This window comes from Ursus maritimus, unplaced genomic scaffold (assembly GCF_017311325.1).
Source record: "Ursus maritimus isolate PB19 unplaced genomic scaffold, ASM1731132v1 scaffold_18, whole genome shotgun sequence".
Lineage (NCBI taxonomy): Eukaryota > Metazoa > Chordata > Mammalia > Carnivora > Ursidae > Ursus > Ursus maritimus.
This window is the reverse complement of record NW_024424230.1, coordinates 23,215,575-23,231,249: the sequence shown is the minus strand read 5'-3', so window position 1 is coordinate 23,231,249 and position 15,675 is coordinate 23,215,575. Positions and strand designations below refer to the sequence as shown.

Below are 15,675 nucleotides of genomic sequence, written 5' to 3'. Positions count from 1 at the left end.
GTGACTCGAGTCCTTGCTAATATAACAGAAGACAATGGCTAACAGGTCAGTGTTTCCTCTCCCAGGTAATCGTATGACAAGGACCTTGCCCAGTATTTCCCAAGGCATATCCAGAGAAAGGTTGGTCCCTAAGACACACCTGGAAAATATGCTTATGCGGACAAAGAGCTGTGCCAGGTGGTGCATCCGAACCCCATCTAGGAGAGCCTGAGACTCTACAGATAAACCTGGCTGTTGCCCACCTGCCTCAAGGGTTTGTTCACATGCCATCAGCATCTTTGGGATGTGAGCCCATTTTGGAAAATGCTGCCTTAACTCAAAGTAGTGACTCCATAGGTGAGACTCTCCAACCCCAGGCCAGGGAGGTTGCCAAGTTCAGAAGTAGCAGGGCTTTTCTGGCTCGTTCTTCCCTGTTCTCCCCCCGCACCCCTTCCCCGGCCCCGTTCTGTAGGCGGCTGCTTCCTTTCCTACATACAGGCTGGGCCCTGTCAGGGGCGTTCCCATGGCAGGAGCCCTGCCCTGCCCAATGCCAACTTCCCCAGGCTCCTGCCCTTCGAAGGCCCCCAAGAGAGGGGTTTCTTTTCTTTTCTTTTTTTTTTTTTTTAAGATTATTTATTTATTTGACAGAGAGAGAGAGAGAGAGAGACGGCCAGCGAGAGAGGGAACACAAGCAGGGGGAGTGGGAGAGGAAGAAGCAGGCTCTTAGTGGAGGAGCCTGATGTGGGGCTCGAACCCAGAACGCTGGGATCACGCCCTGAGCCGAAGGCAGACGCTTAACCACTGTGCTACCCAGGCGCCCCGAGAGGGATTTCTAACCCCTTCAAGTGAACTGCCTGGGCCCAACGTCGGTCCCCACCCATAGCCATCTGTTTAATCAAGCCACCCCAGGGCTCCAAGATCTGCCCCTCCCTTCCAAGATCCACCTGACCCAGCTTCCACAGAAAAAAGCAAAACCATGACAACGTAGCTCTCACTTTTCGTAGTCTCAATGCCATCTTAGTTATCTTTAACAAAGGCGGTGGTGCATACCAGAGCCTTCTGAGAGAGGAGAGCCCAAGAAGGTTCTTCTGGGCATGCTCTGCAAGCTGAACGGGGGAGAAGTCTTATTCTCTGGGAGGGGACCGTGCATGAGCAGCTGTGGGGGGCAGGGCAGAAATGGGGATGCACCTATCTGCTGTGGGACATAATGTTGATCCTGTGTCGTTGAGCTCCCTGCCATAGAGCAGGGACTGTGACAGCGCCCCCTAGTGAGACTGTCATGAGAATCAAGTGGAAGAGCACGGAGGGCCCAGGGTGGTGCTCGCCAGGTGGGAGGCGGTGGCACAGTTTCCTTACGATTGTGCACATTCCTCCGGAGTGCCCTGGGGGCGGGAGCGTCCTCTTACTTTTAGCGAGTGGAGGTGGAAGGGTTGCAGTAAAGCGCTGAGTCTGACCTCCCCTGTGGCCCCCCAGCAAGATTCGCAGCCCATGCTGCAGCATCAGGGTAACGTCAGAGAGAAATCCACAGCCACAGCCCACATCTGAGGGAGCCCCTAGATTTCAGAGGGCTGGACTTGAACGTGGCTGCTACCCTTGCCCTGTGATTTGAACATGGCCAACCAACTTCAAAATAATGTATTGACTGGCGGTCATTTCCTGAAATTGCGCAATGAGCATATCAGTCATTCCGTTAGCTTACGTTCATTCCATGAATTCACCACATTTAAAGTGAGCACCTCCCCTGAGCAATGCAGGTGGAGATAGAATGTCTGGTCCCTGCCCTCAGGGCCTCCCCTACTACGGTGTTGTGATTTTAGAGATGAAGGGATCCAGGAACACAAAGGCTTGCCCAGGGAGCCAGGCAGAGGGGGTAGGAGCTGCAGTAATTTCCTCGGCTATAAAATGAAAAAAAATAAATATTTATCTTACAGGGTTGTCATGAGGTCAGCTGAGCTAATGCTGGCACGGAATCCCTTGTCATCATACGTGCTTAACAGACGTTAGTTCCCTCCTCCACTCAAAGATGTTCTCGGTTATTTATACCTGGATGTTCATGAGAGATCTCAGAGGAAGGTTTGCTGGAGAAAGTTGAGAGCGCTGCCCTCATTTGGGGGTGTGGGACAGAAAGGGGAAATTTGGGGCTCAGAGATGAACGTCTTTGACATTCCCCACGTGGCCACGTTGATCACTAATGTCCCCTTATCACAGAGGCCTTCCCGGACGACCACCCAATCCATCACTCTGTCTCTTTACCCTGCTTTCTTTTTATTCTTGCACCATCTCCCCTGGGGATACCATGCATTCGCTTGTTCAGCGGTCTTTCCGGCTCACAAGTACACTCTGTCGTGACAGGGACTTTGCTTTGTTCACTGCTGGGACTGAATCTCAGCACCCCCCATTTTTAGCCAGTCTGGCCTTGGTCAAGTTATTCACCACTCTGTGCTTTTCTCATAGAGTCATTTTGGTAATGAAATGCGCTAACGATACAGCAGCACTCGGCACAGTGCCTGGCATATCGTCAGGTTTCAATAAATGGCAGCCATTGTCATGATTGGTTGCTTTCCAGTAAAGTTTTGCTTCCCACGAGTCAGCCGTCCGGAGGAGACCTCTGTGACTATTCAAGGATTCGTCTCCTCCTGAGTGGAGCTAGAAATAGAAGCTGTGCTAATTGGGAAACCTTGAAAATACTGCTTACCTTTCAAAGCCGTTGAACTAACATCTGTAGGACACTGGTTCTCAAGTATGGCTATAAAGTGGGATCACCCAGGGAGTTCTAAAAAGTCCTGATGCTCGGGTCCTACCCCCCGGAGATTCTGACATAATTGGTATGGCAGGTGGCCTGAGAATCGGGATTCTCTTAAGTTCTCTGGGTGCTTCTAACGTGTAGCAGGTGTGAGAGCAGCTGCCCCAGGGTGCCACCCGATTTCTCCCTGAAGGTCAGCAAGACAAATGTCTAATTAGGGCCTGGCAGCCAATGCCTCTTCGTAAACGGAGTCTTTGCTCACAGCCCATTAAAAATGAGTCACTTGGGCCCAACAGGGCCCCTCGTTGAAGGGTTGCTGTTGTGGGGTGGCATCCTAAGACTCTAGTGCCCCACAGAGGAACGCTTGGAGACCAGGAGCACAAACAGATGGGGAAACTGAAGCTGGAGGCGCCAAACAAGCCTTCCCTCCATCCACCTCTCCAACCAGTTCAGCGGCCCATCCCTGGGGAGGATGGGGGGAATAGAGCTGGCGATCCTGGTACATCTCCACACAAAACATTTTGTCATGTCTTCAAACTGTGGTAGAAATCAGAGTTCATGGTTTGGATCCTGTGAGGATAATGTCCAAAGCTTTTATCTATGATGTCAGCTCTACTTTTATTAGAAGACAACCACATTTCAAGAAAGCACTTTTTAAAAAGAAGCCCATCCCATTGCTCCCACTTTCCTGCTGTTTTAAAAGTAAGAGGAAGGGGGTGCCTGGGTGGCTCAGTCGGTTAAGCATCCAACTCTTGGTTTCAGCTCAGGTCGTGATCTTGGGGCTGTGGGATCGGAGCCCCGCGTCAGGCTCCAGGCTTTTCAGGGAGTCTGCTTCACATTCTTTCCCTCCCCCTCTGCTCCTCCCCCCACTCACATTCTCTCTCTCTCTCTCTCTCTCTAAAATAAATAAATAAAATCTTTTTAAAAAATCAATAAATAAAAAATAAAAGTAAGAGGAAGTACATTGTGCTGAGTGAAATAAGCCAGTTGCAAAAGGACATGATTGCACTTGGACGGGTGGTCAGATTGACAGAGACGGAAAGTAGAAGGGTGGGGCTGGGGGCCAGGCACTTGTTTGATGGGGACAGACTCAGTTTTGTGAAACAGATGGTGATGGGTTGGACAACAATGTGAATGTACTCAGTGCCACTAAATTGTAGTCTTGAAAGTGGTTAAGATGGTGAATTTTAAGTTAAGCATATTTTGCCACAATTGGAAACAAATTATTGTTCAAAAAGCAATTCTATCCAGGCACCTGGCTGGCTCAGTCAGTAGAGCACGCGACCCTTGATCTCAGGGTCTTGAGTTCAAGCCCCATGTTGGGCATGGAGCCTACTTTAAAAAAAAAAAAGCAATTCTATCATTTTTTTTTTTTAACATAAAGAGAAGTAACCACATGGAGTCTGTCGGCCTGTATGAACTTAACTGGGCTTTGATTGATTTCCATGGAAACCTAGGAAGAGATTGTGTATTTCACTGGCCAGGATCCCTCCCTGTGCACAGAGCGGGGAAGCAGCAGCCCCAGCGGAAGTAGCGGATCAGCGTTGAGGGCATCTTGAAGTTAAGGACAGCTCGGTGCAGCTGATGGAACTGTACTCTCTTCAGCCATGTGGATTGTAGCTGCATAAACAGAATGTACCCGATGACTTCCCAGGGATTGTGCTGTGCACGGGGCTTTTAAGATTGTGCGTTTCTTTCCTCTGCTTGAGAGATTCCCTGCTGCATATTTTCATGGAAATGAGTTTAATAGAATGAGTTTGGAGTCAGCAGTGAGAAAGGCTATTTGGCGGTGGTGTTATTTCTTTTAAAAAAGGTTTCTACCGTGCCTGATAGGAATAGTGGCACAAATAGGAATTATACCTTAGGAGGGAAAAGACTGGAGGAGGAAGGCCATACGTCTGTGCGTAGAGGGGCCTCTGGGAGGGTGTTGTTTTTCTGAATGGTCTTTTGATGAGTGTAACACGAAGAATTAACCCCTATTGTGGGTCAGCCTGCTGCTCGGAGGGGGAAATCTGCCTGGCCTGTGAGCAGGGCAGAGCATGAGTCCTTCGGGCCGGACATGACAGGCAAGATAAGCTAGGGCCCTGCGGGTCCAGGTTCGGCCCCCTGACCGGCAGCATCACTTGTTCACCTGACGACCTGAGTCTGTGTCTGGTCTCAGTCCCCGAGTATTTGAGTGCACACCAAAGTCTGAGGAGCCGGGCTCGTGACGCCCACCAGGAGGGCAGGGGTGGCGCATCTCTCTGCAGGGTCCTTGGTGCTGTGCCTGGACGCCTCTGCCTGTTAGGAGCCCAGTCCCCCCTCGGACAGCCCTGATGTCTTTAGAGGCTTTTCTGATGTGAAAGGCAGCAGCGCCGCCTACTCAGAGGGAAAGCGCTCCGTGCACATGGCCTGGGATGGAATCCCAGCTTGCCGCATACAGCCTGTGTGACCCTGGATAGATTGCTTACCCTCTCTGTGCCTCCGACTCCTCCCTGTGAAATGGCTATAATGAGAGTCCCTGCCTCACTTGCTGTGAGGATGAAGTGAGTTAACGCATATGCAGCAGAGCAGTTTGAGGAGCTCAATAAATGTTAGCTGTTATTAACCTATTACATAGATTTCTGTCTCACGCTTTGGCTCGCATCTGTCCCCAGAGCCTCAGAGAACAAGCTTAACTCCTTGTCCATGTGACAGCCTTGCAAACGTCTAAAGGCAGCTGTCAGGGTGCCTGGGTGACTCAGTCAGTTGAGCATCTGTCTCTTGATTTCGGCTCAGGTCATGATCTCAGGGTCGTGAGATCGAGCCCCGAGTCAGGCTCTGCACTCAGCATGGGGTCTGCTTGAGATTCTCTCTCTCCCTCTCTCTCTGCCCCTCCCACTGTTTGTGCTCTCTCTCTCTCTCTCAAATAAATAAATAAAAACTTAAAGGCAGCTCTCATGCCCCCACCCCCTTTATGTTCTCCAGGCTCAAAGTCCCCAGTCTTTCCCGTCCCTTATGTGACTTCCCTTTGATTTCCACAGCACGCCCACCAGAAGGTCTTCTGGGAACTTGCACGTCTACAAGAATCACAGCATCCGTGCAACAGCCTGCATTGACCCCTAAGGCTAACAGTTTTACTTCTCCATAGCCTGATTTCTTTTTCCCTTGACCTAGTTTCTTCTAGATCAGACAGGGGTGCCTACGTGTGCTGCAAGGAAGCGTGGTGCCCAGGGGCCTTCCGAAGGCCTTCCTGAGACCCGTGATCCCTTGCTCTCCAGAGAGTAGCACCTGGAGGCCAGCTAGGCTGCGAGGGAGAGGGACTGCAGAGCCTGTCGACACCTAGCTCCATAAACTCCCTGCCCTGTAGTAAGAATCCGCAGGAGCCCTACCAGAGGACCAGACCTGCCCAGGGCAAACGGAAAAAACAGAGTAGCCTCTCCCAGCCTCCGCTGACGCTCCCGTCCTACCCACTACCCCTCCTTCCTCACTCTGCAACCCTCCATGGCTGCCTTGGTTCTTCCTGGTGTTCTCAAACTGGGCGGGGGCTCACAGGCTCCCTGGGGAGCTCATTCAAGCTGCAGATGGTGACTCCACGTCAGTAGCTTTGGGCAATCTGTACCTCTCACCAGCACTTCTGATTCTCATCGTTATAGGGGTCCATTAACTTTCAGAACAAAGGTCATTCTCCTCAGCCCCTCTGTCCACATGCCCAGGTGTCTCTGTGTCCCCTGAGCACATTCTAGGTCTTCCCACCCTCTGCCTTGACTCACACTGGTGCCCACTGTCAGCACAGAGCTATCTAAGATGTCCCCATCCATCAAGACCAGCGCAAACCTCATCTCCAGGAAGCCCTCCTGACCCACTGTGAGACAAAACCTGCTCCTCTGCTGAGCAGGCCTCCTCCTCCAGGAAGCCCTCCCGACCCACTGCGAGACAAAACCTGCTCCTCTGCTGAACAGGCCTCCTCCTCCAGGAAGCCCTCCGGACCCACTGCGAGACAAAACCTGCCCCTCTGCGTTCTGAGCAGGCCTCCTCCTCGCTGCTCACCAGGACTCTGTTTGGGGTGCGTGGTGGTGGAGGTCTGGCCACGTACAGGTTAGAGCGTGGGCTCTGAGCCAGATACCGTAGGCCACTTCCCAGTCATGGGACCTTGGGCAGGTGGTGTGACTACTCTGTGGAGAACCTGCATCAAGAGGCTGATGGGAGGATTGCAGAACGAATGTGTGTAAAATGCTAACACAGGGGCGCCTGGGGGGTGCCGTCTGTTAAGTGTCCGACTCTTGGTTCAGCTCAGGTCATGATGGCAGGGTCGTGAGATCGAGCCCTGGCTCCGTGCTGAGTGCAGAGTCCGTGCAAGACTCACTCTCCCTCTGCCCCTCCCTCCCTCTCTCTCTTTCTCTCAAATAAATAAATAGATTAAAAAAAAAAAAAAGGGTAAAATGCTAACACAGTGCCCAGCACAGAGCAAGCCCCACATAAATGTTGACCGAGATCACTTCCTTCTCCTTCTGACAATCATATTGAATGCTTCATCTCTAACTACATCATATGCTCTTTGAAGACAGAGAGGGTTTTAATCATCATCTGCATTTGCGCCGCACAGGGACAGCGCATGCCAGAGACTTTCTGGTAGAGAAGGTGAGGCTGTCAGAGTCATTCCCTGTGCTGGCCTGGAAGCGGGGGACAGCCCTAAGCAGCCATTCAGGATGAGGGGAGAAACCAGCCTTCGCACCTTGTCACACACCACCCCCACACCACACACTCAGCTACAATTCACTGGGCTTTTATTCTTCAGAGAACGTGTCCCCATTTAAATTCTCCCTATCCCTGTGAGGTATATGGGAGCATGCCTTCTCCCGCAGCCTTCTGTCTCCCAGACACAAGGGATCAGCCTGGGGCGGGGGCGGTGGAGGCAGACGGAGCTGGAGCCCACCCCCTGCTGGAGGCGCGGATCGGTGCCCACCCTTCTGGAGTGAGTTTGAGCAAGGCTGTTCTGCACTCCCTGGCAGGCAGCTGGGACTGAGTGCGGTGTCCCTGCTCCCTCTGCCCAGAGGATGCTCAGAGCATTCATTATGCCTTCCTTCTGATCTGTTGGGGGTCCCTAATTACCCTCCTCCGAGGGCAGCAGCTGCTAGATGATTTCCCAAATACCTATGATGCTTTTACAATCAGAGCCTCCCCTTGGCTGTACTGGGCCCTAAAAGGAAGCAAAATGGGCTGTTGGAGCAGTCGCTGAAGAAGGCCCGAAGGCCCCCATGACAGGGTCTAGACAGGAAATCCTGTCCAGCTGCCTCACTCCCCAGGAGCACCTCCAAAGTCAGCTTCTCACCAGGAGCACCAGGGGACAGGGTGGCAGGGGGAAAGGGACCCTCGGGAAAGGGCAGCTCCGGTTTTGCATCTTTCGTGCTGAGAGGGGGCCATGGAGAGTCGTGCAAGTGCTGGTTTCCTGTCTCCTCAGAGCGGTGGTCCCTTATGACTCACACAACGGTGCGTCACATGGAGACCAGGTCCGACGACTGAGGACACGTTCTTCCACATCCAAATGGAGCTGAAATGATCCCTACCCTGCAGGCTCAGACAGGAAAGCCATTCAAAGATTCCTGTGGAACCGATGTACTTACTGATTTGTGAGCCCTTCTGATAAAACTGAGTCTCCACTCCTGGGTGTTCTTTAAAAATATATCTTTTTATTCTAGAAAGTTCTGACTTTTGCCCCATCCACTCCACTGAACCTTTCTTGAATTCACATCACCAGGATCATGTTGTGGGCTCCAGAACCTCTCTTGCTTGGACACCCAGGGCTCATCTCAGCTGAGGGCAGGACCCCTGCCACCACCTCCTTCCCCATGTCTGCCCCCCCTCCACCCCTGAAAGGGAGCCTCCTCTGTTTCCATCACCCCCTTCCCCAGGGCTCCTCTTGCTCCAGAACCTGACAGCAGACACTGCAACTTCCCAAATTCTCCTCTGCCCTGTGGCTTCTGAAACACATCAGTATGTCCTCTGTTTCCAGAAGGGTCTGAGGGACAAGTGACCATAGGGAAGCAGCAGCTTCTCGGTGTTCGTGCCAAAGTAAGGAAGAGCTGTGGGTGAACTTCCTCAGCTGCTCTCATGGTCTGGCCCTTATATCTGGCCCAGGGGCAGCCTTGCCTATGTAAACATCTTTCATTTTACTTTCCAGAAGGACGCCCCCACTGTGTCCTCACTGCAGTCCTCACCTGCAGATAGGCATGTGTTAAGGACAGGAAATTCCGTCCCCTAAAAGACGGCTCATTTACATACCAGAGAAGACTCCCCTTCTGTTGCCTCCCCTCTGGCTGACTCTGCTTTTGTCTTCCTCTGGCCAGCTCAGTCTCTGACTGGAAAATCAATCAAACCATTCCTTATTTATGACCCGCCCACCCAGAGTGAACTTCTACAGTTTGGCTTGTGTCTGTAATTTTTTTAAGATTTTTTTTTTTAAAGATCTTACTGATTTAGAGAGAGGAGGAGAGAGAGAGAGAGTGGGGGGTGGCGGGGCAGAGGGGGGAGAGAATCTCAAGCAGACTCCCCACTAAGCTTGGAGCCCCACGAGGGACTCGATCCTACGAGCCTGAGATCGTGACCTGAGCCAAAATCAAGTCAGATGCTTAACTGACTGAGCCACCCAGGCGCCCCTAAGATTTTCTTTTTTAAGTAATCTCTACACCTGACGTGGGGCTCGAAGTCACAACCCCGACATCAAGAATTGCATATTCCACTGGCTGAGGCAGCAAGGCGCCCCGGTGTATCTGTAACTTTTAGAATCAAACTTAAACCCCTACAAACTACTGCACGTTCAGCAACACGGATGAGTCCAGCTGCTTTGTGCTAAGTGAAGGAATTTAGACTCAAAAAGGGGCTAGGACTCCATGTATATGACATTCTGTACAAAGCAAAACCAGAGGACAGAAAAGGAGGATCGCTAGGGGGCTGGGGGCAGGGGAGGTGACGAGACGGGGACAGGAGGGAATCTAAGGAGTTCATTTGGGTGGGAGCATTGAGGCCGGGGAATGGGTACGCTGTGGTCACTTCCTCTTTCCCCCTTCCCTCTACCAGTGTGGGGCCCTGTTCTGAAGAAATATGTACTGCAGAGGAGAGGGAACTGCTGTCGTCCTGTAGGGCTCTCGGAAGGTTTGAAACACTTAATAAATCTTTGCCGAACAAATAAAGAGATTCTGGATTAACCGATCAAAAGCTCCTGAGTTTTTGGGTTTCTTAACTTTTCATCTGCTTTAGCCTGGGTCTGTGATAACTTCCTACATCAGTAAAAAGGGCAATTCAAATGCTAAATGGAGAGTTACATCAGCAGATATCAAGACCATCCCTAGACTCTCCCACTGGATCCCCTCAGTCTGAATTGTCTCACCTTAACCCCCAAATGGCTCTGCCTTCTCAATTTAGAGAGACTGTTCCAGGTCATCCAAATGGACACCTCCCAAGTGACACTGTTGGGCCAACTTCCTAAATTATGTAGAGAACAATTTCCAAATTGCCTGGCTATATTTTCCATTCTGTGCAAAACCACTTATGTCACCCCCAAATCTTGGAGGGAAGGATTCTGTCCCAGACCTCAAATCCTTGAACAGTGGCTGAAATCAGGTAGGACATCTATCCCGCCCCCAAAAGACACTGTGGAGCTCCCAGAATCCTCTGGGCCAACCAAAGCTGCATCCACTCTGCCATTTAGGGCTCTTTCCATACGCCCTTCGCCTGTACCTGTTATGAAGCTGGCCTCACCCGTTGTCAGCAGGGTCTTGGCGTCTCTGGCGTTGTAGCCACATTAACTCTAATCCTCAGCACGAACGTAATTGGCTTAATTTCAAATGTATGGCTATTCCTCAGATTCAGCTACTGGATCAATGGAATTCCAGGTTCATCATTCCTCTGTTGATGGTGGTAATGAACTTGAGTTTGGCTCCTGTGTGTCCATCTTCTGACTAGATGAGGGCGAATTTGTTTTGCATAGTTACATCAAGTTGGGGTGGAAAAGGCTTCCTCCCAAAATACTGGTATCTTGCCTCCCCATCCCCAGAGGAGAACCCCTGGGCTTCAGGGAAGGCTCCAGAGTGGAAGGATCCTGGACAGAGTGCTGTCTTCGGGTGGAAAGAAACAAGGAGGCACTTGGGAGAGAGGGTATATCTGCACGTGGCTGACCATCGGAACCGGGGGTTTTGTCTTCCAGGGTTATCTGTCGGAAGGGTTGGTAACTAAGTGGTACCGCTCGCCGCGTCTACTGCTCTCTCCGAACAACTACACCAAAGCCATTGACATGTGGGCCGCCGGCTGCATCCTGGCCGAGATGCTCACGGGGAGAATGCTCTTCGCTGGTGAGACACTAACCATGCTATCTTCCTTCTCTGGTGGTGGTCTGTAAAAAGAGAGAACTGATTGAAAGAAAAAAAGCCCCACAAAAAAAACCCATGCTAATCACAAAACATCCTGGTCTTTCTCTTTAAAATGACCTGTAGGGCTTTATGGACCTACTTGGAGGCCCCTTATCATTTCTGGCAAAATACTGGAAAGGCTAAAAATAGCCTTTTGAGGGTAGAACTTTCAAAATCAAGTAACTACTTCTATTCAAGCACCTTGAGATTGATGCTGGAAACATCCATCCTACATTTTCAGCTCCTTCCCCCTCTCTCCCTGCCACTGTGAGCACTCAGTCTGGAGTGTTCATTTGGAGCAGGGACCCCACGAGGGGCTCCCAGAGTCCCTGAACTGACCCTCCATGAGCCCACACAGGGGAGGCTGAAGGGACCACTTCAGAACAGAGCCTGAGCTGCTGGGGGCAGCATCCAGCATTCATGTCCGCTTGGTGCTGCACAGGGAGTCGTTGGGGGACACGGAGGAGCCCCACCATAGGCCACCAGCTTCTGGCAAATTGGAATTGGTGGTAACGGGAGGGCATTCTGAGCAGTTAGATGAATCTGGGGACTTCTCAAAGATAGAAAGTCTTGGTTAAGGATTTAGACTGGTAGAAGTGGAAAGGCTATCAAGCAAAAAGGGAAAATGGAAGCAATGGGAGTAAGAACAGCCTGGAAGTCGAGGTGGACAGCGAGGAGAGACCTGATCGCCACCAGCAGGGCCACCGCTGACAGAGCATCCGTGCTCGGGCAGCAAAGACAAGTTGCGTTCCTGAGACTCATAAAGACTAAAGCATCTTATGCACGAGTGTCCAGCCTGCTGCCCAGCAGGGAGACGGTGCTCCGTAAGTCACGATCTGGGGAAGGAATGAAGGAGCAAAGGAGTAAATAAATGCCTGCCTCCGTCCTGTCCCAGGATGCTAATTCTGCAGACCTGGCATAGCCTGTCCTGCTCCCTCTGCCCAAAGGAGCACAGGATGCATTCCAGAGCCGGTTGGTTATTTCTGATTATCCCCCTGCTCATGACGAGCCTCCTGATTGGAAACCAAAAGGTGAGGCTCGGTCCTGGTTTTAAAATCACTTCCTTTCCCAGCCTGGTAAAGAACACGTGGAGAGGCGTCTGGCTAGGAGGACTTGGGAAGTCTTGGGCCCAGCTGTTGCTGTCCCATTCGCTCTGGCTGGCTCAGTCTATCAGATGGGTCCATTCCAGAGGCAGAGACATTTGACAAAGCCAAGCCCCAGAGGTGGCAAGCACACTGCCTACGGTCACACAGCAAGTCAGTGGCAGAGTGAAGTCCAGAACCCAGGTCCCCCGGCCCCCAGCCCGATGCCGCTCCCACCGTCCCGTGCCCCCCCCCCCAGGCCCCCAGAGGCTTCCACCACCCCAGCCACGTGGGCAACACACTTAACCATCTGGTGCTTGGCTCCCCAGGGGCTCACGAGCTGGAGCAGATGCAGCTCATCCTGGAGACCATCCCCGTGATCCGGGAGGAGGACAAGGAGGAGCTGCTCCGGGTGATGCCTTCATTCGTCAGCGGCAGCTGGGAGGTGAAGAGGCCGCTGCGCCAGCTGCTCCCCGAAGTGAAAGGCGAAGGTACCTCTGCCCGCAGCGGGCCGGCGTCCGCGAGGCCGCGCTCTGCCTTCACCCGGGGGCCGGGCGGGAGGTCCCCCCCAGAAGGACCGAGCACAGTTCCTAGACAGAGAGGCCAGGCCGCTCCACTGCGGCGGAAGTTGCCCTAGCTACTTCCAGACGGAGCGACGTTCGGCCCGGAGTTCGGCCGTCAGGCAGCCCTCAAGGCAGTGCGTGGAGGTCCGCCAGAGTCCGCCCCTGTTATGCTTCCTCTTCCTCCTCGTCTCCTCACTTGCCTTCCTCCCTCTCCTCCTCCATCTCCCTCTCCCTTCTTCCCCTTGATGATGTGGTGCAGAGAACATGAATTTTTTGAGCTTGAGACCCAGACCCAGACTCAATTCCCAGTTGCACTGGAGAGTAGCTGTTGGGTCTTGAGTAAGTTTCCTAATCTCTCTGCACCTCAGTTTCCTTAACTGTAAAGTGGGTACAGTGATACATGTCACATGGGGACATTGTGAGAGGCAAGTAAAATAGAATGTGTAAAGCCCTGGGCGTAGGATAGTTGCTCTGTCGTCTTAAATGTTAATATTACGGGCACCCAGGTGGCTCAGGCGGTGAAGCACCTGCCTTCGGCTCAGGTCGTGATCTCAGGGTCCTGGGGTTGAGCCCCGTGTCACGCTCCGTGGGGAGTCTGCTTCTCCCTCTCCCCCTGCCCCACTCCCTGCTCATGCTCTGTCTCTCTCTCAAATGAATAAATAAATAAAATCTTTAAATAAAATGTTAACATTATCACTGGGCCTCATACCTGCCAGAGGCTTCTTAGGAGACCCTACCTATATTAGGTAGGATACAGGTTCAGCCAATTTTAAGAGAGACCCAAATTCTTAATGACTTAAATAAGATTTATTTCTTATTCAAGAAAAAAGAAGAAGTTTATTTCTCTCTTCTATAATAATCACAAAGCAGACAGTCCAGGGCCAAGGCAGTGAGCCTGCTGCACAAAGTCGTCCAGGGGCCCAGGCCCCTTCCGTCTCGTTGTTCAGCCGTCGTAGGGTACTGCCCTTACGACCTGGAGGAAGGTGGGGAAGGAGGGCAGGTCCGCTTGCCCTTAAGGTCGTGAGCCGGAATTTGGACACCTCACCTCCACTCATGTTTTGTTGGCCAGAACTTAGTCCCACGGCCCCAGGTCACTGCAGGAGGCAGTGAAAAAGGTATTTATTCCACGCCACTTTGTGTCCATTATTACAAATGAGACCATCAAGAAACCAAGAACTTGGACCACCAGTGTCTTCTAACAGTGTCCTTAGCCATGGTCCCCACTCAATCATAAGCTGCCTCACTTTTCTCTTCCTTAAAGGGGAGGAGGGATCATTTGATTCACCACCAATTAAGACTCAGCCCATCTGTATTTGAGTCCTAGGGCCCTGTAGAAATCCCACCACGAGACAACAGGTGCATTCACCTCTCAGGAATTCTGGATCAGGGACGTGTCACCCAAGCAACCAGACACACAGCAGCCCCTTGGCGACTTGGCTGTCAGTCAGAGTGGTGCGCTGTGTCTCGGCAAAATCAGAGTTGGTCCTGATAGGAGATAAAGCTCCTCGCTGTCGTCAGCAGCATCCCCCGATGTGTATTAAGCCACCACAGTGCTCGAGATGGCATTTCAGAGACATGAGAGGTGCTCTTGCTGGGAAGATGGGGGAACACCGACCAGGGGTGAGAACAAAGACTAAGGAACACATCCTAAGGGGCCAGTGAGACCTCCTGGTATTTAGGGGAGAGGGAGGGAGCGGAGAGGGACAGAAAAGCTGGCCGGGGAGACATGGTGAGGACCCAGATCAGCAGGACACGTCCTGTTGGTAGAAGGTGAGGCTGGAGAGGTGAGAAGGGCTAGGAGGCCGATGAGTTTGGACTCGGTCCTGTAGCTGAACAGGTGTTCACTAAAGCCAGGCTTGCTCTGCCCTCCTGATGTGCCAATTGAACTCCAGCCAAAACTCAACTCCAGCCAAAACTCAACGCCAACCAAAACTCAACTCCAACCAAAACTTAATTCCAACCAAAACTCAGTTCCAACCAAAATTCTCTCACCAGCCTCTGGCCTTGAAAAGTTGGCCTTGAAAAGATGTCTCCAGCTGACCTCTGGCTTCTGGAGAATGAGGGGTCCCTGAAATGAAATATGGGGACCCATATTTCTCTCCCAGGAGAGCCGGCTGGTGACCTGCAGTCCCTCCCTCTGCTGTACATCCAAGGCCCCACAGGCCTGGGAAGACGCAGAGTGTCTGTCTGGCTGTAGCCCCCAGAAAGGCTCAAAGGGCAGCCTGGGTGACTGTGTCCCTCAGCAGCTGACATAGCCGTCAGGGCAGGACGAGGAAGACAGGCCCCGAGACTATAATGTCAAGGCATCAGTTCTGAGCTCCATTTACTCTACGAAGTAAATGTGTCACAAGTGACAAATCTGCTGAGGAAACCTAATATGGAAACAAGCAGAAGGAGTGCTCTGGGTGAAGCAGGGTTGGGGACCTCAGGACCCTGCCACCTGTCTCTCCATCTCCAGAGATGACCCTGAGAATCCTTCCAGAAGCCCGGGTGCTCTGGGAAGTCCCTTTGGAGTCAGTGGGCCACAGGAAGGTGACAAGATCATACGGAAGTCTCATTGTATTAGAAATGCTTTCAGAACATGTGGGGAGGTTGAGCCCAGAGACGAGGAGCTGGGGGGTGGGGAGGGTATGGTGGTTTCTGTGTTGAGGAAAAACAAAGCTAGTGCTGTGGCAGATAGATCTGGAACCTCCAGGATGACCCTGCTAGCTGTGTATGCACGGCTCACCTCCAGTCCGGACAGAGTCGGGGAGCCTGGGGCTCTCCCAGGACCAGGCTGTCAGAGAAGCGTCTGCCATCTTCAACACACAGCTTTCAAGGTCCCCCTTGGATACCCACTTCCAGCCGAAGCCAGGGGAAGAGAGGATGGAGTCTCTTGCAGGAGGCTTTTATGCAGCCAGCCTGGAAGTGGGGTGCACACGTCACTGCCTCCCCCCCCCCCCCCC

The 15,675-nt window shown here is 52.3% G+C and overlaps 1 protein-coding gene across 1 annotated transcript in view; it reads left to right on the top strand.

Annotated features, from left to right (window-relative positions):
• MAPK4 (mitogen-activated protein kinase 4) overlaps nucleotides 1-15,675 on the top strand; it is a 48,625-nt gene that overhangs the window by 27,455 nt on the left and 5,495 nt on the right. The window contains exons 2-3 of the mRNA XM_040632502.1: nucleotides 10,884-11,028; nucleotides 12,497-12,658. Of these exons, the coding sequence (XP_040488436.1) occupies nucleotides 10,884-11,028; nucleotides 12,497-12,658 (307 nt within the window). The remainder of the gene's footprint in view (nucleotides 1-10,883; nucleotides 11,029-12,496; nucleotides 12,659-15,675) is intronic.